Source organism: Sciurus vulgaris, assembly GCF_902686455.1.
Source record: "Sciurus vulgaris genome assembly, chromosome: 3".
Classification (NCBI taxonomy): Eukaryota; Metazoa; Chordata; class Mammalia; order Rodentia; family Sciuridae; genus Sciurus; species Sciurus vulgaris.
In genome coordinates, this window is record NC_136463.1 from 7,830,562 (window position 1) to 7,854,967 (window position 24,406).

Genomic DNA, 24,406 nt, shown 5'->3' on the forward strand with positions numbered 1-24,406 from the left:
GTTATAGAGGGGGAAAGGTTTATTTGAGGGCTCGTGATTTCAGAGGTCGTAGTCCACAGAAGACCCGCTCCCTTCCTCGGGGCTTGAGGTGAGGCTAGACGTCATGGCAGGAGAGAGTGGCAGAGGGAAGCAGAGACAGAGGCTCCACTCTCCAGCTACAAAATGTGTACCCGAAGGCCACGCCCCAATTCCCACCTCCTCCAGCCACACCCTACTACTTCACTGATTGGGTTGAGACTCTTACACCCCAATCATTTCTCCTCTGAACCTCCCTGAATTGTCTCACATGTGAGTTTTTGGGGGACACCTCACATCCAGCCAGCGAGACAAATTCTGGAAGAGGGCTGGCTTAGGCTGCCACAGGGAGGGGGTGCCCTGGGTCATTTGCATTCTTTCTGGGTGTCTTGGAGGCAGATGCAATTTGCAAAGAGTGGCACCAAGACTTTTGCTGGGAGAACTTGGCCCAGAGCAAGCGACTTTGCCTGAGCGACGCTGGCAGGGGGAAATTCACAGATCTCTGCGTGGATTTGTTCTTTGCTGCGGCGGCTGCTGTAATCTCTGGTCCTGTCACTCTTGAGTGTTATTTTGGAGATGGGTGATGCAGGTGATTTTTAAAGGCAAGGTGTAATTAAGCCATTTTTAGAAACCCATTCAGCGTTTCACAGGTTGGTGGTGCCCGTTATATAGTTTCTATGGGAAGCAGGTGTACTCCAGCCATGAATGCGTCACCGCATCTATGGAGTCAACCGCCACGGTGGTGGCTTCGCTTGATCAGTGCCGGAGACCCTGTGATGGAACTGACCGTGCTGGGATTTCAGACCAGCCTCATTTTTTCTCATCTTCATTTCTTCCATCATGGAGTTGATTGTGGTCCTGCGTGGTCAGTTCCCCAGATCTGTCCCTCATGGCCCATGTGTGAAAGGAGAAAACTGCCTTAAATTATTTGAGATTCAATTTCCTTATCTACAAATAGCAAGAGGGAGCAACATTTGCCTCCTGGGGTTGTTGCCATGATGAGATATCAAGCGTGAACCTTGGTTCCTGGCAATAGTAGGTGATCAATAAATATCACTTCCTTTCTTGTTTCTTAGAGATAAGAAAATTGATGAGGTCAATATGACATCGGTTTAGTGCTGGTCTTCAAATATTTCAAAGCTGTCACACATCACAGAGGAACAGCCCCTTTTTTGGCACTCCGGAGAGCAGAGCAAAGAACTGATAGGTGGCAATGAAAGGGAAACAGATGTCAGTGCAGCACAAGGAAGAACTCTGGAATAATCGCAGCTGGATCATAATGCAGTGAAGCTCACGAAGTAATGAGCAATTCGTCTTTGAAGCGTTCAATTAGAACAGGATTTCTCAACAGTATTACTGACATTTGTGGCCAAATAATTCTTTGTTGTCAGGGGCTGTGCTGTGCGCCGTAGCATGTTTACCAGCACCTGTGGCTTCTGCTCCCTAGTCACCAGTAGCGACCTCCTGTCCTCTGCCCCCAGTGTGGCAAATGGAAATGCCTCTAGACATTGCAGAGGTCCCCTGGAGTCCATCACCACCCCTGGTGGAGAACCACTGAAGAGGCTGCAGCCTCCCCGGGTAGCCCCTCTCTGGCCATGTCAGGCCCAGGAGGCACATCAGTTCTGGGGCCTCCTGTTTGGTTAGGATAGCACCCACTCCCTGGGATGAAAGGCCTGGCACACGTGAGATTATAGGGTTCAGCTGGGGCCAGATGAGCAGGTGAGGTCCGGGGTTGGTTTAACGGCTTATCGCTCGTTGTGGTTCTGCAGGTCATGTTAGCGGCTTCCTACTGGTCTCTCCTGGCCCCAGCGGTGGAGATGGCCACGTCCTCTGGGGGCTTTGGGGCCTTCGCCTTCTTCCCGGTGGCCGTCGGCTTCACGCTCGGAGCTGCCTTCGTCTTCCTGGCCGACCTCCTGATGCCGCGCCTGGTGAGTACACTGCCTTCAGGCGATCGGGGCGGGGGGCATCCAGCTCTGCGCCACAGCATAAGTATTCCCGTCCAGCCTCTGTACACCCGGCGCTGCCTCTGCCCAGTCGCCAGGCTTTGGAGGAATCGAAAGCGATTTCTGTCTTAGAGAAAATCCTCTCTTGGTAATCCCCCCACCCCATTTACACCGTGGTAGGTTCGGATTTGGAACGTCAGAGTTGGTTACAAACCGTGGCTGCGGCTGTGCTGTGCACCTGCGTGTTACCTGCATTCGCCAGCAGACCTGAAACTGGGAGGAGGGAATTGCGTCCTTGTGGTCCTGGCCCCTGGTGAGCTTGTGATGTCACCAGGGTGATGGCAGGACCCCAGCTATAGCATAAGACCTGTGGTGATGCGTCACATGGACGTGGGCAGCTGGGAGGTGAGTGGGCAGCCCGGCAGCCGGGGCTCTGGGGCTGAACTCACCTGTGCCATCGACTGCTCCATTGTTCCCTATAATTTGAGGGCAACTCTGTCGAGGGACTGTGACATCAAACATTTACCAAAAAATTTTAAAAAACACAGATTTTTTTTTTTTTTTTTTTTTTTTAATTTGCTGGAATAGGATTGGGTGAGCCAGGCTTGGAAATGAGCTTGTACTGGCTGGTAGAAGAGCCCGCGATTGCTCAGCAGGGGACGCCAAGGCCTGGCCCTGAGGTGGCAGTGGCAGGCATTGGCTAGAACCCCACAGCAGCATAGGCACCGTCCACCTGGAAGTGGATTCAGTAGCTATGTGGGGTAGGCACGTGCAGCCTTCTGGATTCTGCACCCCAGAAGTCCTAGAAGTGGGCAGAAGACCCCTGAGCTGGGGCCTGTATGCTCTTCTCACCCAGAAAGGGAGGAACCCTGTGGGGGACAGTGAGGTCGAAGCCCATTTCTTCTGTTGGACCATGGAGGCGGGAGTGGATGGGTCCCCAGGAGGTAGGCTGGGGTTGTGTTTCCTGGCAACTGCTTTCTTTCTTGCCTTAAATTCCCAACCAGAGAAAGAGGAAGAAGAATTCCTGGGAAGTTGACTTCCGGGCCTGGGACTGATGAGAAGCCGATTACTCACAAGGCTGTCCTCTGGACCCGACGGCTGGAGGCGCTGATTGGAGGGACAGCTGGGGTGTGTCCTAAGGAAACGCCATCTGTCACTTGTTCCTTTTTTTCATCAAAAGCTTGAGTGGCAGTGTGTTTCTGCCCCCTGAACATTTGGCTTCCTTGCTGTTGACATGCCAGGGTGATGCTGGCTTCCAGGGGTTCTCACTGTGAGCTGCGACGTTCGTCCACCCTCGTTACGTGTGAATTTGCTGATGGGAGGTATTCCGCTTGCCCTGTGATCCTATAGCCAGTGGCCTGGACTCCTGAACAGTGGACAGAAATCTGGCCCAGTGGCTCTGCTCGGCCCCTGCTAGGTGTCTCTCAGCTGGGCACTGGGCTCCTGAGGGGGTTTTGTTAAAGGGCCTTTGCCGTCCTGATGGGTCATTACTACTGTGGCTGGCGTGGAGGGCCGAGGTGGCAGGTTGGTGTTACGCATATTTGATCAGCTGTGTGAACGGAGGGGCTTTCTCTGGGCAGTGTAAATAGTCATTCGCTAATTTATACTGCAGAGTACTTTTTTTTTTTTTAACCTTTTAATTCATGTTTGTTCAAATATATTCTTTGAATATATTCGACCCCAGGGGCGAGTCCTGGATAGATTATATAGACAATTACGAATGGCTGGGGAATGTCGGAAGGACTCAGAAAGGGGCATAATAGCCATTAGGGGCAAGAACCTCATTAACTGGCAGAAAGATCAGCTCCACGGTAAACATCTGTTCTAGGGTGTTTGAAAAGAAATTAATTCTCGTTGTTAATGCGAGGAGGAGACTTTTCTTAGAAGGTCTCGTAAATAGATAAAGCATTATTTCTAATTGAGACAGTCACTGAATACAAATGTCGAACGAGTCGTGCTTGGAACAGCCTGTTGACCTTCACTCCGAGGCTGGCTGAAGATTTCCCTTGGCGTCACTATTAATGTGCTTACTGAGTTTGAAAAGGGCGGCAGCTTGGATCTGCAGAAGGTGCTTTGCAGAGTCGGAGTTGACGGCTGTGATCTGGAGTCCTCGGTTATCTAGCCTCAACCGAGAGCCATGGGGGATGTTGGGGGCTGGAATGTGTTGTCAGGTGTTTGCGGGTCTTGGAATTGATGAACCGGCGGCTTTGGAGGCTTTGGAGGTAGTGGGACGTTCTGTGGGTGAATCCAGTTCAGGATCTTTTCCCAGTCCACTCCCCCTGTGGCAGAGGTGCAGCAGAGGAGGAGGTAGTGACAGAGTCTTTGGCTGCAGCTCCAACTGGGGGGCTCCTGACCTTTGGAAGAGGCCCAAGGAAAAATGGAGACCAGTTTGCCGATAATCCCAGGGTCAGAAATCCCACCAACAGAGAGGATGGCCTTTCTGTTCCCTGGGTCAGTGCTTTAGAGTTTGACAGGTGGAAGGAAGTGAGTGCGTTATTTCACCTGGACAAATAAGCAAATGCAGACAGGTGGCTGGAGCGATTCTGAGGCAGGGCCCTGCCTGGAGCTGCTCAAGCACACGGCCTGGCACACCAGAGCTGCCAGTCCTGCTTATGGATCCCAGGTTGAAGGGCAGCAAAACTGGGCTGGTGGCAGGAAATGGTGAATTGTGCAGCCACAGTCCCTACCTGTGGCTCTGTTCCTGCAGCCTTCCCTGTTGGAGCCCAAGCAAAACACAGCTCACGGAAAGGGCTTTACTTGCCGCAGCCTGTCAGGTGTAGCCGCTGTGGTTTGTTAACTTCAGCTGCGTCCAGCTGCTCTCCAAACTGAGTTTTTATTTCCATTATGTATCTGGGAAGAAAGAGGAGAATGCTCTGAGGCAGTCACGGTTACGGGGCACCAGCAGACAGAGTTACAGAGGGGCTGCCAAATGGCGATCTCGTGGAAGAGGGAAGAGGCAGGAGTAGGCCCCTGGCAGGCCTGGATGGCACGTGTAGCTGGGGCCAGCCAGAGCCGTGTTCCCCTTAGGATGGCCTCAGGGAGAGATCATGGACGCCCAGTTGCCATCTGGGGATGGGGACATTTTTATGATTGTTGCAGTTTTGCTTCTGTGTGAAGTTCAAGGGCAGCAGCAATAGGGGAGGTCACACCTTTAGCTTACAGCAGTGATTTTCTTTTGGTGGGAGGAAAGGCGCGTCCCCAAGGCCTCGGGTCTTTCTTTTTAGCTTTGCAGGTATCACTCGAGACAACACAGACCTCTCATTATAACAATGTTTGAAAATATTTTATGTGAAAACCCCTCCCCATTTTCCATCATCCTCCCAGGCCAACCAGCCGACCACGGCCATCAGTTTAGTGGCTATCTTTCCAGTCTTCTCTGTTTCTTAGAGAAAACCAGTTGATGCTGTGTCTTTTCAATATGGAAAGGCAAAGGCACCCCGTTTGCTGTGTTGTTCAGACAGGCTGTAAATCAACCTTCCAACCGCAGGAACCTGGCCCTTCCGACGCCCCTCCTCTGTATGGAACGGCTCTGCGTGCACACAGTCACACCCAGCTGGGTCCTCTGGTGTCTCTTCTGTGCTACTCTCCAATGTTAAGCCACTTCTGTGAGCATCATTTCAGTGCCTGCGCAGCCTGCTGTCCTCCTGCTGTAACTGGGTCCACGTCTCCCTGTCTTCTCGTGGTCAGTTTGCCCTGCGCTCTCACATACATACATAGTGCATCCGAACGTGGAATTTTGTTTTGTGTTTTCTGAAAAACAGATGGCAACAGGCTGTCTGCGTTGGTGCTACGTGCTCGCTTTGGCTCGCGGAATTCCCATCTTGGCCATCTCTTCCCTGGGAAGCCTGTGCTCCCCACTCCCTCCCTTCTGACGTCTCCAGGAGGCTGCCCGAGAGCCTGCGGAGGGGTGGTAGGCAGTGGCGGGGCTGTGACTGACCGAGAGGTCCTGGCCCTTGGCCCTGCCTGGATGGGCTCCCAGGGCGAGGCCGGAGAGCCCGCTACTGCCTTCTCACCTCCCTCCTGCATTGCCCAGCATGTTCCATGTGCGTTACTGCTCACGTGAGGGCCAGGAAGATGCCTCCAGTGCAAACTTGAAGTTACAGCCTGTGCACAGACTTCTGACAGGCACCCAGCTCGCACAGTGTCAGCTTGTGACCAGCTGGAGCTCCTCTGAGGAGCCACCTACAACCGCCTGGAGGAGGCCGATGTTGCAAGAGGCGATTTCTCTCCCCTAGGCGGGTGTTAGCATGTATTTCTCTTCTTCATAGATTTCCTTGATCTTTAATGAAAGACCGTGTGTGAGAGGGAGGGAGGGGGAAAGGGAGAGAGAGAGGAGGAGGAGGTGGCGAGGGGCCATGCACGAGCCTGGCGTCAGTGTGAGTGACGTTTGACCTTCTGCGTCGGTTTCAGTGTCCCCTCTCTGGTGCATTGCGCTGAGGTTTGTGACCTGCACTGCTGCTCCACGCTGTCAGCCGCACCCTGGGCTTGATCTGTCATTGACGTTCTGCCTGGGCTGGTAGCTCAGCAGCAATAGCAGGTTCTTCCAGCTGGCGACATGGCTGTGCCATCACAGAAGAGGCTGGTGTGCGGGGGCGGACTGGGCCGTTGCAGGGCAAAGGAAGCTGTGGTTTTGCCCTGGGTCCTCTTGCCTAGCCATCTGTACATCCGTGCTCGTCTGCTCAGGCTGAAGCCCGTGGTGTGTCTTCAGCAGCCGACGTTTGTTTCCTCGCACTTCTGGAGGTGGGAAGTCCACGAGCCTGCGCTGGCGGGGCGGGTTGCCTCTGAGGACTTTCTCCGTGTTGTTGGCAGATGGACATCTTCTTTGTAATTTTGTAACTCTTTTTTTTAAAATTTTGTGGTGCTGGGGATTGAACCCAGGGCCTTGTGCTTGTGAGGTAGGCACGCTACCAACTGAGCTATCGCCCCAGCCCGATGGACACCTCCTCTCCGTGTCCTCACATGGCCTTCCTCTGTCTCTGTGTCCAGAGTTATTCTTATTATGAGGACCCCAGGCTGAGGACCAGGGTCCTTCTTTTTTTGCCGTAATCACCTCTTCACAGGCCTGGTTTCCAAAGACAGCGATAGGCCGAGGGACTGTGGCCAGACCCTGACATGAATTTTTGGGGACACAGCTCATCCTAGGACAAGGGCTTTGCAACTTCTTTCGACACTACGGTACTGCAACTCAGAGGTGACTCGGGGGGAGGGACCTCACTGTGGCAATGTCACTGGAGGCTGGCAGTTCAGGCTGGGGTGTTTTGACAAAAAGTCAGCTGTCTCAGCAACTCCCCTGGGACCTGGGTTTGGCCTGGGGGGCGAGGCCCGCCGATGAACACCCAACCCTAAGCCTTCAGTGTGAGTGTGAGGGCCCCGAGCTCGCAGCAGTGGAGGCTGGGGACTGGGGACGTCGGGGAAGGCATCTTACTCAGGGGCTTCAGCCACCAGGAGAATTTTGAGTCCTCTGAAATGGACAGCCTGTTCCATTGCACCAGGGGCCCTTCACGGGTGATGCCTGGTGGGAACTGGTACGCATGCCTTCCTGGGTACCAGGTATCTTTTCCAGGTGCAACAGGAAGCCGTGGTTGAGGTGGTTTCTTTGGAGACCTTCTGCAGCCTCCTGTGGCTTTCAGGAAGGCGCTCAGGGGTGGTTTGGGTCCTGATGGCATGCAGTGGGGTTGGAAGGGGGCTTGAGACAATTTCCGAAGGCAGAGGACTGGAGGATCCTTAGAGAAGATCAGGGAGTGTCAGGAGTGCATGTGGAGGCAGCAGGAACGGGCGCTGTGAACTCTTGCTCTTGCTCTGCACGTGCTCTGTTCTCCAAGGCGGGCGGCGAGCACCGTTCTGCACCTTTGTGTTAGCCGCGCTCACAGCCCAGGCCTGATGAGGCTGCAGGATTAATACCTGCAGCTTGGCCATCAGTGGACTGGAGAGTACCTGCCCTCTGGCTTCAGACCAGGGCTCAGAAACCTACCTCTGCCCGTGGTGTTTATTCCTCAGGATTCTCACTGGGCCTGTCAAGAGCGCACAGACGTGCGTGAGCTTGCACACGCCGAAGCTGCGGCTCCATGGCTCCATAGAGGCTGGCTGCAGAGGGGCTACTCGAGCACTGAATGGTTGCTATGTGTGGGGGGAGGATTCTCGAATGGGAAGAGGCATGGTTGGAACTTTCTAGAACTTGGGTTCCTCCTCCTTCGGGTCAGTGTAACTGGATACCTGTCCCCTCTCGCCATCACTTGAACCAGGCAACATGCTTATAAAAAATGCCCAGAAGCTACTGTGGAATTGTCCTGAGCAGTGGCCACGATGCTCGCTGAGGCGGAAGGGCGAAGTCATAGGGTGCACGTCTGAGCTGAGCTCCCCGCCCCCCAGGTGACCAGGACCGTGTCTGTCTCCTCGCAGCCAGATCCTTGCTGGTCGCAGGTGCAGGAGTGCCCGGTGGAGCAGTTCCTGGCTGGGCCTGAGTAGCCCGTCTCCTCTCTCATCGATTCTAGCTCGGGGAGTGTTGCCGCGGCTCCCAGGGCCGGGAGCCAGAGTCTTAGGGGAGCTGATAAGAAGTTCTGGTGTCAGGAAGAAAGGGGAAGTGAATTTTGGAGACAGAGATAAGGCTAAACCCCTGTGTGGAGCAAAGGGGTCTGGTCAAGCCACTGGGAGAACAAAAGCATCATTCTTTCCTACACCATGTCACCGAGAGTGGCCCTCGGGCCTCACTCTGCACATGCTCAGTGGAGCTGCATGTCTGAGGTCCCTTTTGCTGGTGGAAACCTCAGGGCTGGGTGACAGGGTCGGAATTCTTACCCCGTGTCTCCCTGAAAACCTCCTTTATTGAATTATATGGGAGAGAAATAGGAGGATGCCTTGACCTGTGGGAGACTGAGGGGTTCTGAACTGAAGGTACAAATCAGTGACATCACTAAACAGGAGGCAATGGTTATCAACAGGTGTGATGGCCACTGGGTTCTTCCTGTCAAAGGGTTGGGGGCTGAGTGTGTGTCTCTCTTGTCAGGAACAGGACCCCCCCACCCCCCACCGGGGCAGTGAGTGTCCTGAGATGCCATCTGCCTTGGACTGACATGGCTGGGACAGCAGGGCCAGTTGCCCATGGCCCAGCTACCCATCCACCGTGACAGCTCGTAGTCATCCTCACACACTTTGTTTCTGAAGGGACGGTGCCCATCGCACCCCCTGGCTCAGACCAGCCTCCACGGAAACACTGCTTACTCTGAAGGGCAGGAGGGACCATCCTGCAGACCCAAATCTGCCCCGAGAGCAGGAGCAGAAACCCAGGTGTCCCCCAGGCTGCGGTGGGTTGAGGAGGCTGAAGATTTCTCTGAGTATAAACCTGAAAGAGAAGGAGTGAACAGGATGCTTCTTGGGGAGGTTTAGAATAGGCGGACGCTGTGTCTTACTATTGGGGCTGGCGTCCCTCCTCAGACACAACAGCTGCAGATTGGTCACGGCCGGGCGCATGCTGTGTTTGCTGTGAGCTGTGTACCTGCTCATGGTGGTGGCTGGAGTGAGCTGCTTGAAATTTATTTTTTACATAACAGGGATTTTTTTTTTTTTTTGTTCAACCTTGTTTATACTCTGATTATGAGCCTGTAGGAAGATGGTTCCAGATTGTTCTGTGGTTGTTCTGACTCTGTCAGTCTGCTGACTGCTCTTGACTGGCAGGCTGAACAGCCCTGTCATTATTGGAGGGCTGCTGAACAGGGCCAGGGTTCACTTGTACTGCCTCAGAGCAGTCTGTGACCTGAGGTTGCACAACAGTGGATTCGGGAGCCAGGATAATCATCCACCCTAGATTCTTTGGTCCTAACCTTTTCAACATGGCTCACCCTTCTGTTTCTGTCTCTTCTGGATCTACAGAAAAGCAGATATAAGGTGCATACTCTCATGAATGGTCATGGAAGATGACTATGTTAGTCAGCTTTTCATCACTGTGACAAAGTACCTGAGAAAAAGAAGTTTCAGTTCATGGTCAGCTGACGCCATTGCTTTGTGCTTGAGGATAGGCAGATCATCGTGGTGGAAGGGTGTGTGTGGGGGGGAAGCTGCTTACCTCATGGCAGCCAGGAAACAGCGGTGGGGGTGGGAGGGTAGCGAGGAGAGAGAGAGAGAAAGGAGAGGGTGAGGAAGAGGCCAGGATAAGATATAGTCTCCAAGGGCATGCTCCCAAGGACCCACTGCCTCTAACTAGGTTCCACCTTCATCCTCTCCCCATAGTCCATTCAGCTCTGAATCCCCCAGTGATCAGCCATTGATGAGGTCAGAGCCCTCATGATCTCATTGTTTTCTCAAGAGGCCCTTCTCTGAGCCAGGCTGCACTGAGAACCAAGCTTTCAGTACCTGAGCCTTTGGGGACATTCCAGACCCAAACCATAACAATGGCTCATGCATGTGGGTCTGCACATGCACACACATGCACAGACACTTGTATACATGCAGTCCACACATGTACACACACTCTCATACACACTAACATAAATGCACATGTACACACAGCATTTTAGGCTGGTGTCCATCACTTCAGACCCCATGGACTAAGCTCCTTGTGGCATGGGATGGCATATTCATACAATGAAGAGGGTCCTGTGGGCAGGTTGATGGCAGCAGCCTCTGTCAGAAGCTGGCATTCATCCCCGGGGTCCATAAATCCCAAGGGGCAGCCTGGATTTGTCCAGTGAGCCATCCCAGGCGTGATGCCTCAGAAGTACTGTGCCCTCCAGGGATTGCAACAGATTTCAGGGCAGCTGGATGGCCAGCGTTCCTGGAGAACAGTTTAGATTTTTAGTGTATAAAATAGCTGAATGGTATCGATGAGTTAAAGTAGGTTCTTTTCAGATTTCCCTTATCCACCTTTAGAAATACTATAGGTAAAAGACAGGGCAGATACTACCCAAGTGCGTTCTGCTGTCTTAGTCATCCTGGACTGCTGTGACAAACTACCATAGTCAGGGCTGCTTAAACAACAGAAAGGGCTGCGTGAGGACCCTCTTCCTGGCTGGCAGATGGCTGCCTCCTCCTCATTGCATTCTCAGATGAGGGAGGGGAGCTCTCTGGTGTCTTTTCTTGTAAGAACACTGATCCTATCCTGAGTCTCCCACACTCATGACATCACCTAACTTTCATTACCTCTGAAACTTTTATTACCCCATCACATTGGGGTTAGTGCTTCAACATACGGTTTTTTGGGGGGCAGGGTGGAGGTGACACAAATACTCAGTTTTTAGCATCTGCTATACAGAATTTGAGGGATTCCCTTCCACCATCTTCAGGACATAAAGGGCTCTGGATATGGTGAAAAATTCCCAACCTGAACTCTGAATGAACATCTCTCAGATGACAGGAAAATTACTATAGTTCTTTGCTTTTGTTCTCAATGAACTTAAATTGATAGCACTCTCTGTCTTAAAGTCCACTTTGTTCTGGTATTAATGTGGCCATTTCAGCTTCCTTTTGTTAGTGTTCATGTGGTATCTCTTTTTCCATTCTTATACTTTTAATCATTTAATAAACAACACATAACTGGGCTTTGATTTTTTAAAATCTAGTTTGATGATCTCAGTCTCTAAGTTGGAATGTTTTGTCAATTTACGTTTATTGCAATTTTTGATAGGTTTAGGCTCCACCTATCATCTTACGCTTTTCTCTATATCCCATCTGGGTTAGTTTGTTGTTCTTCTGTACCTCCTTTCTGGGATTCTTTTGGATAAATCAGTATTTTAGTATTCCATTTTATTTTCTCTGCTGGATTTATAAGATGTAATTTTATATCTTTGTGTTTTGTTTTGAGTGGTTGCTATAAAGACCACAACATCTTTAATTATCAGTCTACCTTGCATTTACCTTGTCCCACTTCCTGTGCAAGACAAGGACTATAAAACAGCATGTGTCCACTACCCTTTGTAGATCCATTGTATTATTTTTGTCATATCATTTATTTCTTCACATTTGAAATCTTCAGCACATTGCATTACTTTGGCTTTAAATGGTCAGTTGTCTTTAAGAGATGTTTTAAAACAAGTCAGTCTTCATATTTACCAATGTATTTTCTCATTTTCCATCCTTTTCAATAGCAGTCCTTGGGAGACCCAAATTTTCATTTGCTATAATTTTTCTCCCACATGGAGAACTGTTCCTTTTTTTTTTTTCCAACATTTATTATAGTTAAGGCATGTTGGTGACAAATTCTCTTAGCTTTTATTTTTCTGAGTATATCTTGACTTTGCCTTCATTATTTGAAGAATGTTTTCACCAGGTATAGAATTCTAGATTAGCAGTTCTGCCTTTAGAACTTTCAAGATGACATTTCAAGGACTTCTGGCTGATGTTATTTCTGATGAGAGGTTAGTATTGCTCTCCGGTATGCAATTTAGCTTTTTCTCTTGCCGCTTGTAAGTTTCAATTTTTTACCATTTTGACTATGATGCGCTTTTGTGTGGTTTTCTTTGTTTTTCTTCCTGGACTACTTTTTTTTCCCTCCCAGTCACATTTCCTATTTCTTTTCATGTCTAGTAATTTCCTATCATATGCTGGGTCTCGTTTCTTTTTTGTTGGTAAGAATCTGAATTTTGTGACTTTCCTCAGAGTTCGAGTGTGGCAGAGAGTTAATATTGCTGGTGGTGTAGCTTGATTTTGTCGAGACTTGGTCTTGGGCTCTGTCGGGACATAAACTTCTACCTTAGGGTTATAGTAGCTCTACCCTTGTGATGATTTTGCCCCTTGGATTTGTAGGCTAGTATTTTTAACCAAATTTTAAAAAAGTTAACCCAAAATTTGGAAAAGATATTTTTCTGCCTTATTCTCCCTTTCTTCTCTTTTTGGAATTCCAATTATACATGTATTTAGATTGATTAATAATGTCCTTTAAGTCACTGGAACTCTGCTTTCATTTTTCAAGTTTCTCTGCTTTTTTTTTTTTTGACTAGATATCGATTGATCGTTAGGTGCACTGATCTGTTTGTTTGCAGCGACTGTTCTGTTGAGAAGTTCATTTAAGGATTTCTTATTTGAGAGAATACATTTTTCAATTATAGAATTTTTCTTTAGTTCTCCCCACCCTCACTTTTGGGCTATACTGGGATTGAATCCAGGGAGTCTCCCAATCCTCTTAATTTTTTATTTTGTGATAGGGTCTCACTAAGTTGTCCAGGCTGGCCTCAAACTTGCCTCCGTCTCCTGAGTCACTGGTGTTACAAGCCTGCACCACTGTAACCAGCCCTTTTGTTCATTTTTTAAAAAAAAATAGTTTCCATTTTTCTGCAGAACTATTACTGCCCGCTCACTTATTGTGCTCATGTTTTACTTTAAATCTTTAAACATATTTGTTGTTAAACAAACTCCTGGTCTGCTAATTATATCATCTCTGTCAACTCTGGGTCCATTTCTTTGTCTTGGAGAAAAAAAAAAAAACCTCTAGGCTGTTTTAGTCAGGTTTTTCATTGCTGTGACCAAAGTACCAGAGAGGAACAGCTTAGAGACAGGTAAGTTCATTTGAGGTGTATGGTTTCAGAGACCTCAGTCCTTAGATAGCTGACTCCATTGCTCTGGGCCCAAGGTGAGGCAGCACATCATGGGGGAAGGGCCCAGTGGAGGAAGAATGTTCAGCTCTTGGTAGGATTAGGAAGCAGAGAGCAAGAAAAGGGGGAAGGGACCTTCAGGAAGGTGTACCCTTCCAGGGCAGGTCCCCAGTGATCTAACTTCTCTAGTCCTACCCTTCCTGCTTACAGCTACCACCCCAGTCCATTCAAACTAGGATGGACTGATTAGATTACAGTTTTCATGGTCTGATCATTTTACCTCTGAATAATCTTGTAGAAGCACAGTAGCTTTTGGGGGACACTTCACATTAAAACCATAACACTGGTTATGGATCATGTTTTTTTGTCTTTGCATGTCTAACAATTTTTATTGTATGCTGGACATTGTCAGTGCTATATTATTAAGAGACTGTGTTTTTGTCATTTTTTTTTAAGAGTTTTGGATTTTACCCTGATAGGCAGTTAATTTATTGGTGGCTCAACATGATCCTGCAAAGATTTAGTTTTAGGCTTTGCTAGGGTAGGTATACAGTAACATTTACTCTAGGGGTAGAATATAGCTGTACCCTTCAGGATGACCTTTAGAATCTTAACCGAATGCCTGGTGTCATTAAGCGATCAACAAGATCTCTCCACCACGAATAGTTGGAATTTCAATAGCTTCTAACACCACGTGACCTCTGGAGTCTCCATTCAGCTCATGGCCTCCTAGATCATTTCACTTTGCACATGCATAGCTTACGATGGAGCCAGGAACTCAGGGACACCCTGTGTTAGTCATCTGTTCATCGCCGTGACCAAAATGCCTGACAAGAACAAGGTAGAGGAGGAAAGACTTATTTTGGCCCATGGTTTCAGAGGATTCAGTGCATGGTCGGCCGGCTCCATTGCTCTGGGACGGAAGTGAGGCAGAACATGATGATGGAAGGGTGTGGCGGAGGAAAGGGGCTCTGTCTGTGGCAGCCAGGAAGCAGACAGGCGGGGGGGGGGGCGGGGGGGCGGCGAAGAAGGGGCTGGGAGAAGATAAACCCTTCCAGGGCCCCTCCCTAGTGACCTACTTCCTCCAAGTGGGCCCCACTTCCGGTAGTCAGTTCAGCCATCATCGAATGATCCCGTTGATGGGTTACTCCTCTGGCGCCGTCAGAGCCCACGTGACAATTCATTGCCTAAAGTCCCCACCTCCGAACCTTGTTGCATTGGGGGCCATGATTTCAATGCATGAGCTCTGGGTGGACATTCCAGATCTAGACCATAATGGACCCATTCGCAGACTCCCTTCCTTGTGCAGCTTCATCCTCTGTGGTACCCGGCAAACGTTTCAGGGTCTTGAATTCCAGTCTTTTTCTGTTTACTGTTCCACTCGTTGATGCCAATTTGGAAAGCACTCCCATGCAGCCTGTGCAGGGGAGCTTACACCCCTTGTGTGTTTCCTTTCTTGCAAGCCCTGCCCCGTCTATTTTCCAATCTCTAAAATAGTTGTTTCAGATAACTTGCCCAGCGTTATAGTTTTACTTGCTACCCCGTCAAGATTTAAACCAGAAATCACAATTGGTATCAATATGAAACTCTTGCTCCAGATTCTTTGCAGGTGATCTTGGCCTCACCTTCTCTGGTTCTTTCTCTCTTCCCTCCAGTCCCCCTTTGTCTTTGAAAGGAGGGCGGTTTAGCGCATAAGGTCGTTTTAAGAAGGAGCTCTGTGTGTTTCTGAGCCAAGTGTCTGTTTTTCTTTTCGCCTCGTTGATGTGCTGTCTGCCTCTGGAATCTTGCCGCGCTCTGTCCACACTCTTCCTTTGAAGGCTTTAATTAGCAGGCACTCAAGTAGGGAGCGGGAGTCTCTGGGTCCTGGTGTTTAATGGAGAGTTGCTGCCGATGGCAGGAATCGGTATGATTGGGTGATAGCTGGGACACTGACTGATTCAGAAGCAGCTGAAGGCTGGCACTCCTGGGAAGGGGACCAGGCGGAGCTTTGGCTCCAGGGTCTGAAGCATTGCCCCAGCTACCTTGACTCTTCTAACTTCAAGGTGGTACCGCTGACGTGGAGAGAATTGCCCCTTTGCAAGGATGCGGTGAAAGGCTCCTCGAGAGCTTTTGTGTTCTGAAGCTTTTGTGCACATTCGAATGATGTGGTTTTGAAAATGCAGCTTTCTGAAGCTCCAGTGCCTTGAAAGTCTCTTCGGGGAAACTGGAGTGGAGCCAAGGATCTTTGTTTGTGTGGAGTGTCCTGGAAGATTCTGGTGAAGGTGATCCATGGACCTCCCTTTGAGAAACACCGATGGATTTCTACAAGTTTAGGTGCTAACAGCTGAATGTATTTCCATGCTTGTTATTTTCCTTTTGCTTCCAGAAAGCATTCAGGCAGAGTAGTCACTATTAACTCATCATGCACGTGGGAAAGCTGTCACCTGGAGAACTGAAGGCCTTCCTGGGGCTGAAAGCATCTTGATGGTGAACTAGGCCAAGCCGGGTCCTCCTGGAAGCCCAGGGTCCTCACTTGGGGCCTTCTCACTTGTGATGTTTGATAGACGATGGGAAAGCCCCATCTCTCCTCATCCTGTTTATTTCTCTGTAAACCTCCCTCCAGACGTAGACGTGCTAATTCATGTAGCACTTTGTTAAGGATAAATTTTGGGAGAGCGGAGGATGCCAAGAACATAGGGTAGACCAAAACACTCCAAGCTACACGCGCCAACACAAAGCGCTGTTCCTTGAATTTGGGGTCAGAGAGAAGTTGGGGATTTTTGCTCAGGCTGTGACACTGCCCAGTGGTGTTTTTGTAGGTTACTCTGGCACTCATGATAGGATGACTCAGAAGGGTGAGAGACCAAGGGCCCGGGGACTATTTAGATGCATGCAGCATTGTACCCAAAGGCAGCACGGACCTGCCCGAGCTTATGGGAGTAGAGAGGAAGGCCCGCTGCAGAGACATGCTGAAAGTGGAGGCATGGAAGAGACCAGAAGGCTGGGTATACCAGGCAAGCACTGAAGGGCAATCCCAAGTTTCAAACCTGGCGTTGAGCTCTTCCAGAACACGTTGAAGATTCAATGTTAAGGTGGGAAAGAATGACTGGGAGGGGGAGACGGTTAATTTGAGAAGCACGGCTTGACTGACAGACCATGCGATATTGAGCCTGCGTTGATGGCAAGGTATCTGGGATGGGAGGATTACAGGAAGCTGGGGATGTGAATCGGGGGCTCAGGGTGGGGTGGAGGCTGCGAGAGCCACATGGTACCTGGTGAGAGCCCTCCATGGAAGGGGAGATTTGACACGTGCGACTGGAAACTGGGCTGGGCTGACCTGGGGCCTGTGCCAAGACCAGAGGCAAGAGAAGTGCCACCAGAGGTCAGCGGAGCTGGGAGCATTGATGACGGAGTGCAGGCCCAGGCTGCCGTGCCTGTCACTCACGTGGCTGCAGAGTGCTCTGTGATTGGCAGCTACACAGCTGCTTGGCATCAGGACAGGTCTGATGGGTGAACTGTGCGGGGGCGGGGGGACTGAGTGTTCCCAGCCACACCAGACCTGAAGCCTTGGTTTCTCCCAACAGTCCTGGTCAAGGTCACCTGGTCAGCAGGCTCTAGGCTGAAGGGGCTTCCACGGGGATCGGCAGGCTCTCCCTGTGGACGAGGCTGTCCGGGATGCCCGGCGTTCACGCTGGCTGGCCCGTTCTGTAGGGAACGGGGAAGGGACTGAGTCTCGGGCTGCTGGTCTCCAAGTCAGGACACGCTAACGTGGCGGACACCGTGTGGCCTGTGCCGGGAGTGCAGCCAGGGGCAGCGCTGGGAGGATTTGCACTCGGGCCTAGGTTCCTGATTTAGAGGTCAGTGGACACAGTTCCTGCTCTGCCATCTGCCGCCCTGCTGTCTGTCCTAATCAGTCATCAAGCCCTGTGGGTGTGATCCTCCCCTGGGAGGGTGGGTGCGCTGCACCCCAGGGCCAGATCAGCGGCATCATTCATTCTCATGGCATCTGTGGTCACTTCACAGCACAACAGAGGGACCATGTCCACTCACTGGGTGTCCCTGGCTTGGTTCCAGGACCCCCCAGACGCTCCAGTCCTTTATATGGTGTCACACAGAGCGGCTCCCATCCTTCTGTGTCCTTTGGACCGTCCCTGGATTACTTCCAACGCATGACGCTACACAGCAGCTCCGTCCGTGGCTGTGCACCGTGTTGTTCAGGGGATGATGACGGGAGAGAGACTGTATGGGTTCTGGACAGGCACACTCTTGAGGCCTAACAGCAGAGTGTACAGATGAGACCTGAGGCCAAGAGCGTTCCAGCGAGCACTGGAGAGACTGAGGCTCTGGCAGACCGCGGGGGCATCTGCATGTCACTTCACCTGCATGGATTCGATGTAGCATTTGGTAGGATGTAGATTCAAGTTCTGTTTCTTGGAACTTTCTGGAATTTATTTCCCTGATTCCCTCCCCTCTCCCCACCGCCCACACCCCAGTACTGGGAATTGAACCCAGGGCTGCTTTACCACTGACCCACATCCCTAATCTTTTTATTTTATTTTATTTTATTTTTTTAAATTTGGAGACAGGGTCTTGCTAAGTAGCCCAGGCTGGCCTGCACTTGGGGTCATCCTGCCTCAGCCTCCTGAGCTGTTGGGATTATGAGCTTGTACCACCACGTCCAGCTCCCTCTCAATAGTTTTGATCCATGGTTGAGTGAATCTGTTAACGTAGAGCCCATGGATTTGGAGGGCTGAGGATAATGGTGATAGACTGAAAAGTAGAAAATATCTCACCATGTGGCCCTTTGGGGAAATGGTTTGCTTCAAGTTCAAGAGCATCCTTCACAGCCTATGAGTGTGGTCACCTTCTGGCTTGAGCCCCTTCCAGGTCCCTGTGATCTGCCCTTTAGGATCTGTCTGCACAACATGCTCCCCAAGCCCCTCTGCTCTGGCTGCCCACGGCCACCTCCCTCCCACTGCTGACCCCTGTTCATCTCCCTCTGTGGCACGGGGTCTCCTTCTCCCCAGCCTTTGCACCGACTGACCCCTCTGCCCAGGACACTGTCCCCTCTGCAGGCTTCTGCCCCACGACAGGACTGCACTTCATTCTTGCTGGTCCTCTGCCCCCGTGCCGTTGCCACCCACGTGCTGTGCACCGGTTCACGTGTGTCCTGAAGTGAGAGATAGGGGCATGTTGAGGTGTGCACTGGCCTCCGCTTGCCTGTCCACCAGCAGAGTGCCCGGCACACAGGAGGTCTTCAGGAGGTGTCTGAACGCATGAGTGAGTAAACGGGGGTGGCGGGAAGATCAAAGAGGTCCTCATGAAAACCCCTCCTCACAGCGGGTCAGTGGAAAGTGTCTCACCCGTGTGATCCATTTCCTGGCAACAGATCCATGTCCTTTGCCAAGAGACCACTTTTTTGGGCACTACAGACATGAGGCTCAGATAATTAAACATGAAAGAGAAACAAAGGAGACTGTGATCTGAACTTTGAATGTGTTATAGGATCGTTCATGCTTTATTTACTTTCATAATTATGTTTGCTTAGGAGCTAGAGACTTATCCTGCCATTTACAATTAGCATTTCTGAGCTAGAAGAGGGGGTGGGTGAGGAGCAGAGACGTTGCCCGTGTTGCTTTAGAAAAATATTCATACCAGGACCTCCCTTCAGCGGGTGCTTCATTGTGTCCAGGGTGAGACCTGTGCATAAAATATCTCCCGGAAGGACTCTGACATCCAGCCGAGGCTGCTGGCCACCAAAGACTCTAAAGTCTGGCTTTTGTTCAGACACTGGACTTGGGATGAATAATTCCAGCACTGTGCACTTTCCCTTTGAGGTCAAAGTCTTCCACTGTAGGGACTCAGAAATGAAAGGAGAATTTTTTTTTTTTTTTGCAGGTGATTAAGGGCCAGACTCGAGAGGAAAAGGTAGGGAAGGATCTGGTTCCCTGGATTACAAACTGTGTCACAGCAGTCCCCTGCTCAGTAGTGTGGAAGCTTCTGGGGCAATAGCATCTTGAACTAGATTTCCAAAGTGAGAGCACCATGGAATGATCAAGAAGGGCAGGTAGCCATGCAGCTGGAGTCTAGGAAGCTATAGTACCTGGGGGGAGAGTCCTGAAAGCTTGCAGCAGGTAGTGTGCATCAGCTCATGGTATCCTTAAAATGTTTTATTTTATGATGAAATCGATATCCTGTGGGGTTAATCATTTTAAATGGAACAATTCAGTGACTTTGAATACATCCACAATCTTTTCTAACACTCTCATCTAGTCTTGACATATATTCCTTGCCCCCAAAGAAAACCTCATTACCATATAGCAATTTCCCCCCCTTTCTCCCAACCCCTGGCCACGTTGTGAGATCTTCTGGACTTGCCTTTCCGAGACTCTTTGGGTATCCCAAGAGCATATGGTCCCCTTCTTCTATTGCTCCCAAGGGAAGGGGTTGGAAAGTTCTGTCCATAAGATTGTGCCCTGAGGACCAGAGTCCCTCTTTGCTACCTCTCCTGTGGGGTTGTTCACAGCAGCAATGACTAACTGGCCAATCAGACATCAAAATGACTTACCCAAGCGAGGTGGAACCCCCCAAATTTCTGGTGCCTCAAACAACTAGACTAACTTTGCTTAGCAACTTGCTAGTAGGCTGCCAATCCAGGGTGACACGTGCAATTGCTAGGGACTGAGCTGTATGCCTCCAAATTCATGCGTTGAAGTGCCCTAAGCCCCTGCGTGATGGATGTCTTTGGGCGGTAATAGATTGAAATGGCCTCATGAGGGTGGGGTCCTCCTAGTGGGACGAGTGCCCTGCCATTTGAGGACACAGCAAGAAGCCAGCTGCCTACAACCAGAGAGAGCACCTTACCAGAATCCAGCTATTCAGGCCCTTTACCTTGGACTTCCAGCCTCCAGAAACATGAGAAAATAAATGCTGCTGTTGAAGCTGCCCCATGTTTGTGTTTTGTCATGGCAGCTGGCGCTGAGGCAGTTGAGAAATCTGGACCTGCTGTTCCAGATCTCAGATGACTCCTTCCTTCTGTCCTTGCATCTGCTGGTGCTGTTCTCTGATGCCTCCTCAGCCCTGGCTCATCTCTTCCCACTGTCGTCCCGTCTGGGACCCACCCCTAGTGCATCTCTGTGACATGTCTCAAGGGTCAGCCCAAACAGATGCCAGTCTTGTCTCTTCTCCGCCACCTGCCTACCCGTTTCTTTGTAAGGGTCCTAGCTTTCTGTGGGTCTCCACCCAGGGCTGTGCTCCACAGGTCCGGGCCGACCTGTCTGTAAGCCAATCACTAAACCCGTCTTTGCATTAGCAGATGAAACCTGTTTCTATTAAAATGATTACAGGCCTGTCTTGTTCAGGTGACCTTTATATTTTCAGATAATCTGGGGCAGTTTTATCTTCTACCAAAAGTTTGGAAAAATCGAACAACAAATTGTAGGTATTTGCTCAGGTGTTGGGCTTGGGAGGCCCCTGCAACGCGTTCCAGCTTTGGTTTGTGTGGTTTTGGGAACAATGGCCTTGAAGATATCCAGGTCCTAAAGGCTCTGTGCTTCCCGATGGTCATGCCCCAAGCCACTGTCCTCCTGCACATCCTTCTTCCCTGATGCTCTGTCTCCCCTCAGTCACAGAGCAACGGAGTTGACTGTCTCTGGGCTGAGACTTCTGAAACCCTGTTAACTCACAAAGGACCAACACCCCATATAGCAGAAGTGCTGCCCTGATAGTCTCTCTGCCTAGCCACGGTGCGTTTTCCCCTAGATTATATCATTCTAACAGGAGAGTGGGCAGCAGAAGCTCCAAACCTCAGTTCTTGTGTTCCGACAAAAGAAAATTTAGTCAGACACAAAAAGTCAAGCAAGGAGACTTTGTTATAAGTGAAAGTAAAGTAAGGCTCCTGCAAAAAGCGCTCTCTCTCTCTCGAGAGTGGGTTGTCTCCCAGCAGCGAAAGAGAAAGAAAGGAAACAATGCATCTTGCAAATTTAATGCCATTTGATCTTTACCAGGAGAACCGGAGTCCACCCCTGCAGTACCCACCAGATGCTGGTCTCCTCCTTCACGCTGGGGAAAGGAGTTTCTGACCCCCTAGTTGGTCCTCTCTGGAACTCTCAGGGGCCTTCATCTGCAAGTCAGTCCTTTGTTAAAGTGGGCCTTTGGGTCAGTGGCTGGCCAGACCAAAGCACGCCCACACCGAGAAGCCTACAGTCATCAATCTGACTTTAGAATGACCGCAGTAGGCCCCGTAGGAGGTAGACCCGCTGATCTTTCTTGACGAATTTCTTAGTCGGCTCCCTCTGTCTCCGCCTCTTCATTCTCAAGGTTCGTGCACTTATCATTTTTTTCTATAAGTCATTCAATTATTCCTTTGCCTTAAAGGTAATTTAGCGGGGTGCACACCTGTAATCCCCTCGGCTTGGGAGGCTGAGGCCGGAGGATCACAAGCTCAAAGCCATCCTCAGCAACTTAGTGAGACCCTGACTCAAAATAAAAAAGGGCTGAGAATGTGTATTAGTGGCTCAGCGCCCTTGGGTTCGGTCCCTGGTACCAAAATAATAATTGAAACAAAACCCGTGCCCCTGCCAACGTCATGCATTCCGTCGCTCATTACCCCCACCTGGCATCACGACTGGTAATGATTTCATTTGCTTTTGTCGTCATGTGTCGCCTTTCCCAGTAGAAGACCTTAAACTCCACCAAGGCAGGGACTTCTCCGTCATAGTCATCGTTGTGTCCAGTGGCCCAGCGAAACCTGGACCTTTAATAAGTAATTTCTGAGAGCGAGTGGTCCGATCCCTGGCACCTGTGCAGGTTACCTGAGCTGGAGGAAGGCCCTTTGCAGTGGGGGGAGCCCCGGATTATCTCAGTTGGGCCCTAAGTGAAGTCACAAGTCCTCCGCACCAGGAGGCAGAGGTGGATTTGAACAGAAGTAGAGGGCGCAGAGCGACCGTGGAGACCAGGGTCAGAGGGATGAAGCCCAGAGCCAAAGGCAGGGAGTGGGTTCCTCCCTGGAGCCTCTGGCCTGCACGTGGCCCTGCTGCTTGATTTTGGCCCTAAGATACTGATTTTGGGCTTCTGGCTTCCAAACCATGAGAGAAGGCATTTTGAGAGCTGTAAGCCGTCCAGTCTGTGACAGCTTGTTGTAGCGGCCGTTAGGAAGCGCACACTGCCTACCCCTGCAGTTCTCCCTTGGTGCGCCTGCTCCTCCGGGCGCTCGGGAGCTAGCAGTGCCTGTGTTACGTGCCACCGAAGGCAATTTGGCAGTGAGAGCTCCGGCTCTGGCTCTAACCAACTCATGGCCTGTGGTTATTATCTTCTGAACATCTCAAAGCTCAGAACAGATCAGTGCCTTGCACATGTTCTGGAACCGTTCGATTTCTGACTTCTAAGTGGTTTAAGAGGCTGCAGAGCAGAGTTCCCTGGGCTCTGGAGCTTGGGTTCTGGGGTTTGACTGGCTGAGATCGGACCCATGCTTTGCGGGCCATGGGACCGTGAACTAGCCACTTGGCCTCTGCCCTTTTAAGCTTGCTTCATCTACTTCATAGGGTTTCTTATAAGGCATACTTTGTTGATGCTAAGAAGCATCTTTAAAATTAGGGCGCATCTTGTAGGCGATGGCGGCTATTTTTTAATTGGTAGCATGTTTTCCTTTTTTCAAGATACCTCAAGTAATGGTGTGCCTGTGGTAAAAGGCGTCTCGGAATGATGAATATGGAACGCTCTGCAGCTGGGCTCAGCTCTGTGCCTAAACCCTCTCAGAGCTCACGAGGAGCATTGATGTTGCTCCTACTATTTCAGTTGCTGCACACAGGCAGAGGGCTTTGGGTGTGATTTTACCTTCTCTTTTGTGTCTGGTAGTCTTTTCCCCTCCAACCCAGGTTCAGAACCCCCTCCTTTGCCACACCTGTTTTATATTTAATCCTTGAATTGTCCTGGTATAGCCTCTGTGGGACCCAGTTGCAGGGGAGCCTTAGGACTCCAGGTACCTCTGGTCCTCTCTTCCTTTTACTTCCCCACACTGCAGAAAGCACTCAGTTGTGCACATGACCTTGCTTGCTGAACTTGTCTAGCTCAAATTCATTTCCAGGGTCTCTAAGACCTTAAATCTTAACTTGTCCATTGTATTAGTCTGTTTTCTATTGCTAATAACACAATACCACAGACCAGGAAAGTTATAGAGAAGAAAGGTTCTCACCCTTCAGCGAGTACAATAAGTCATGCCAATCCCTAGATGCCGAGAGGGGGTTCAACGCAGGAAGAACAAAACGAAAAAAGAAGCCCTCTGCTTCACTGGGCTGTGTCCACCAGTGGGAATCGCGTCCGTGACCTGCGAGGCTTCCCAGCAGAGATCGCAATCCCCAGCCTACCAGGAACTACTCAGGATTTATTTGTGAGTGCCACAGCATGGGCTTAGGTGATTCCTGAGTGTGAGGGCTGAGGAACCCTTGGCAATGAGAGCCCTTGACCATTTTGGTTTTGAAGCGCTCAGCACGGCTCCTGACAATTCAGTTCACAGCCTGGCCCACAAAGTGCCAAGCCCCACAAGATACCTGGGCTGGAAGGGCCTCGGGGAACCTGGGCTGGGCTGTAATGAATTTTCCAGCAGGTCCCAGGGTGGGAGGACCCCGTGTCATTGCTCCAGACAGAGACGCAGCGGGGAGAGGAGTGAATTCTTGCAGGTGGCCGTGGGGGTGGCGCAGGAACGGTCAACAATGCAGAGCACGATTTGGGGAGCGAAGACCGGCAACCTGCTCTGCAGAGGCAGGGCCACCACGCTGATGCCATTTCTGACCCGTGACCCTCTCTGAGTCACCGCTGTCACCCTCATTGTCCTTTCTCAGCAGGACTCCACCCACTTTTGGTGGTTGCCCCACCCTCACGGCGCTGGCGTCGGGAGGCCCTTCGGGACAGCTTCTTTAAAATCGATGCCATCCACATTGAACCCCTTTTCTG

The 24,406-nt window shown here is 50.6% G+C and overlaps 1 protein-coding gene across 5 annotated transcripts in view; it reads left to right on the plus strand.

Moving 5' to 3' along the window:
- SLC39A11 (solute carrier family 39 member 11) overlaps nt 1–24,406 on the plus strand; it is a 398,609-nt gene that overhangs the window by 102,227 nt on the left and 271,976 nt on the right. For all 5 annotated transcript variants that reach the window (XM_079132336.1, XM_079132335.1, XM_079132337.1 and 2 more), the window contains exon 4: nt 1,785–1,943. In XM_079132336.1, the coding sequence (XP_078988462.1) occupies nt 1,785–1,943 (159 nt within the window). The remainder of the gene's footprint in view (nt 1–1,784; nt 1,944–24,406) is intronic.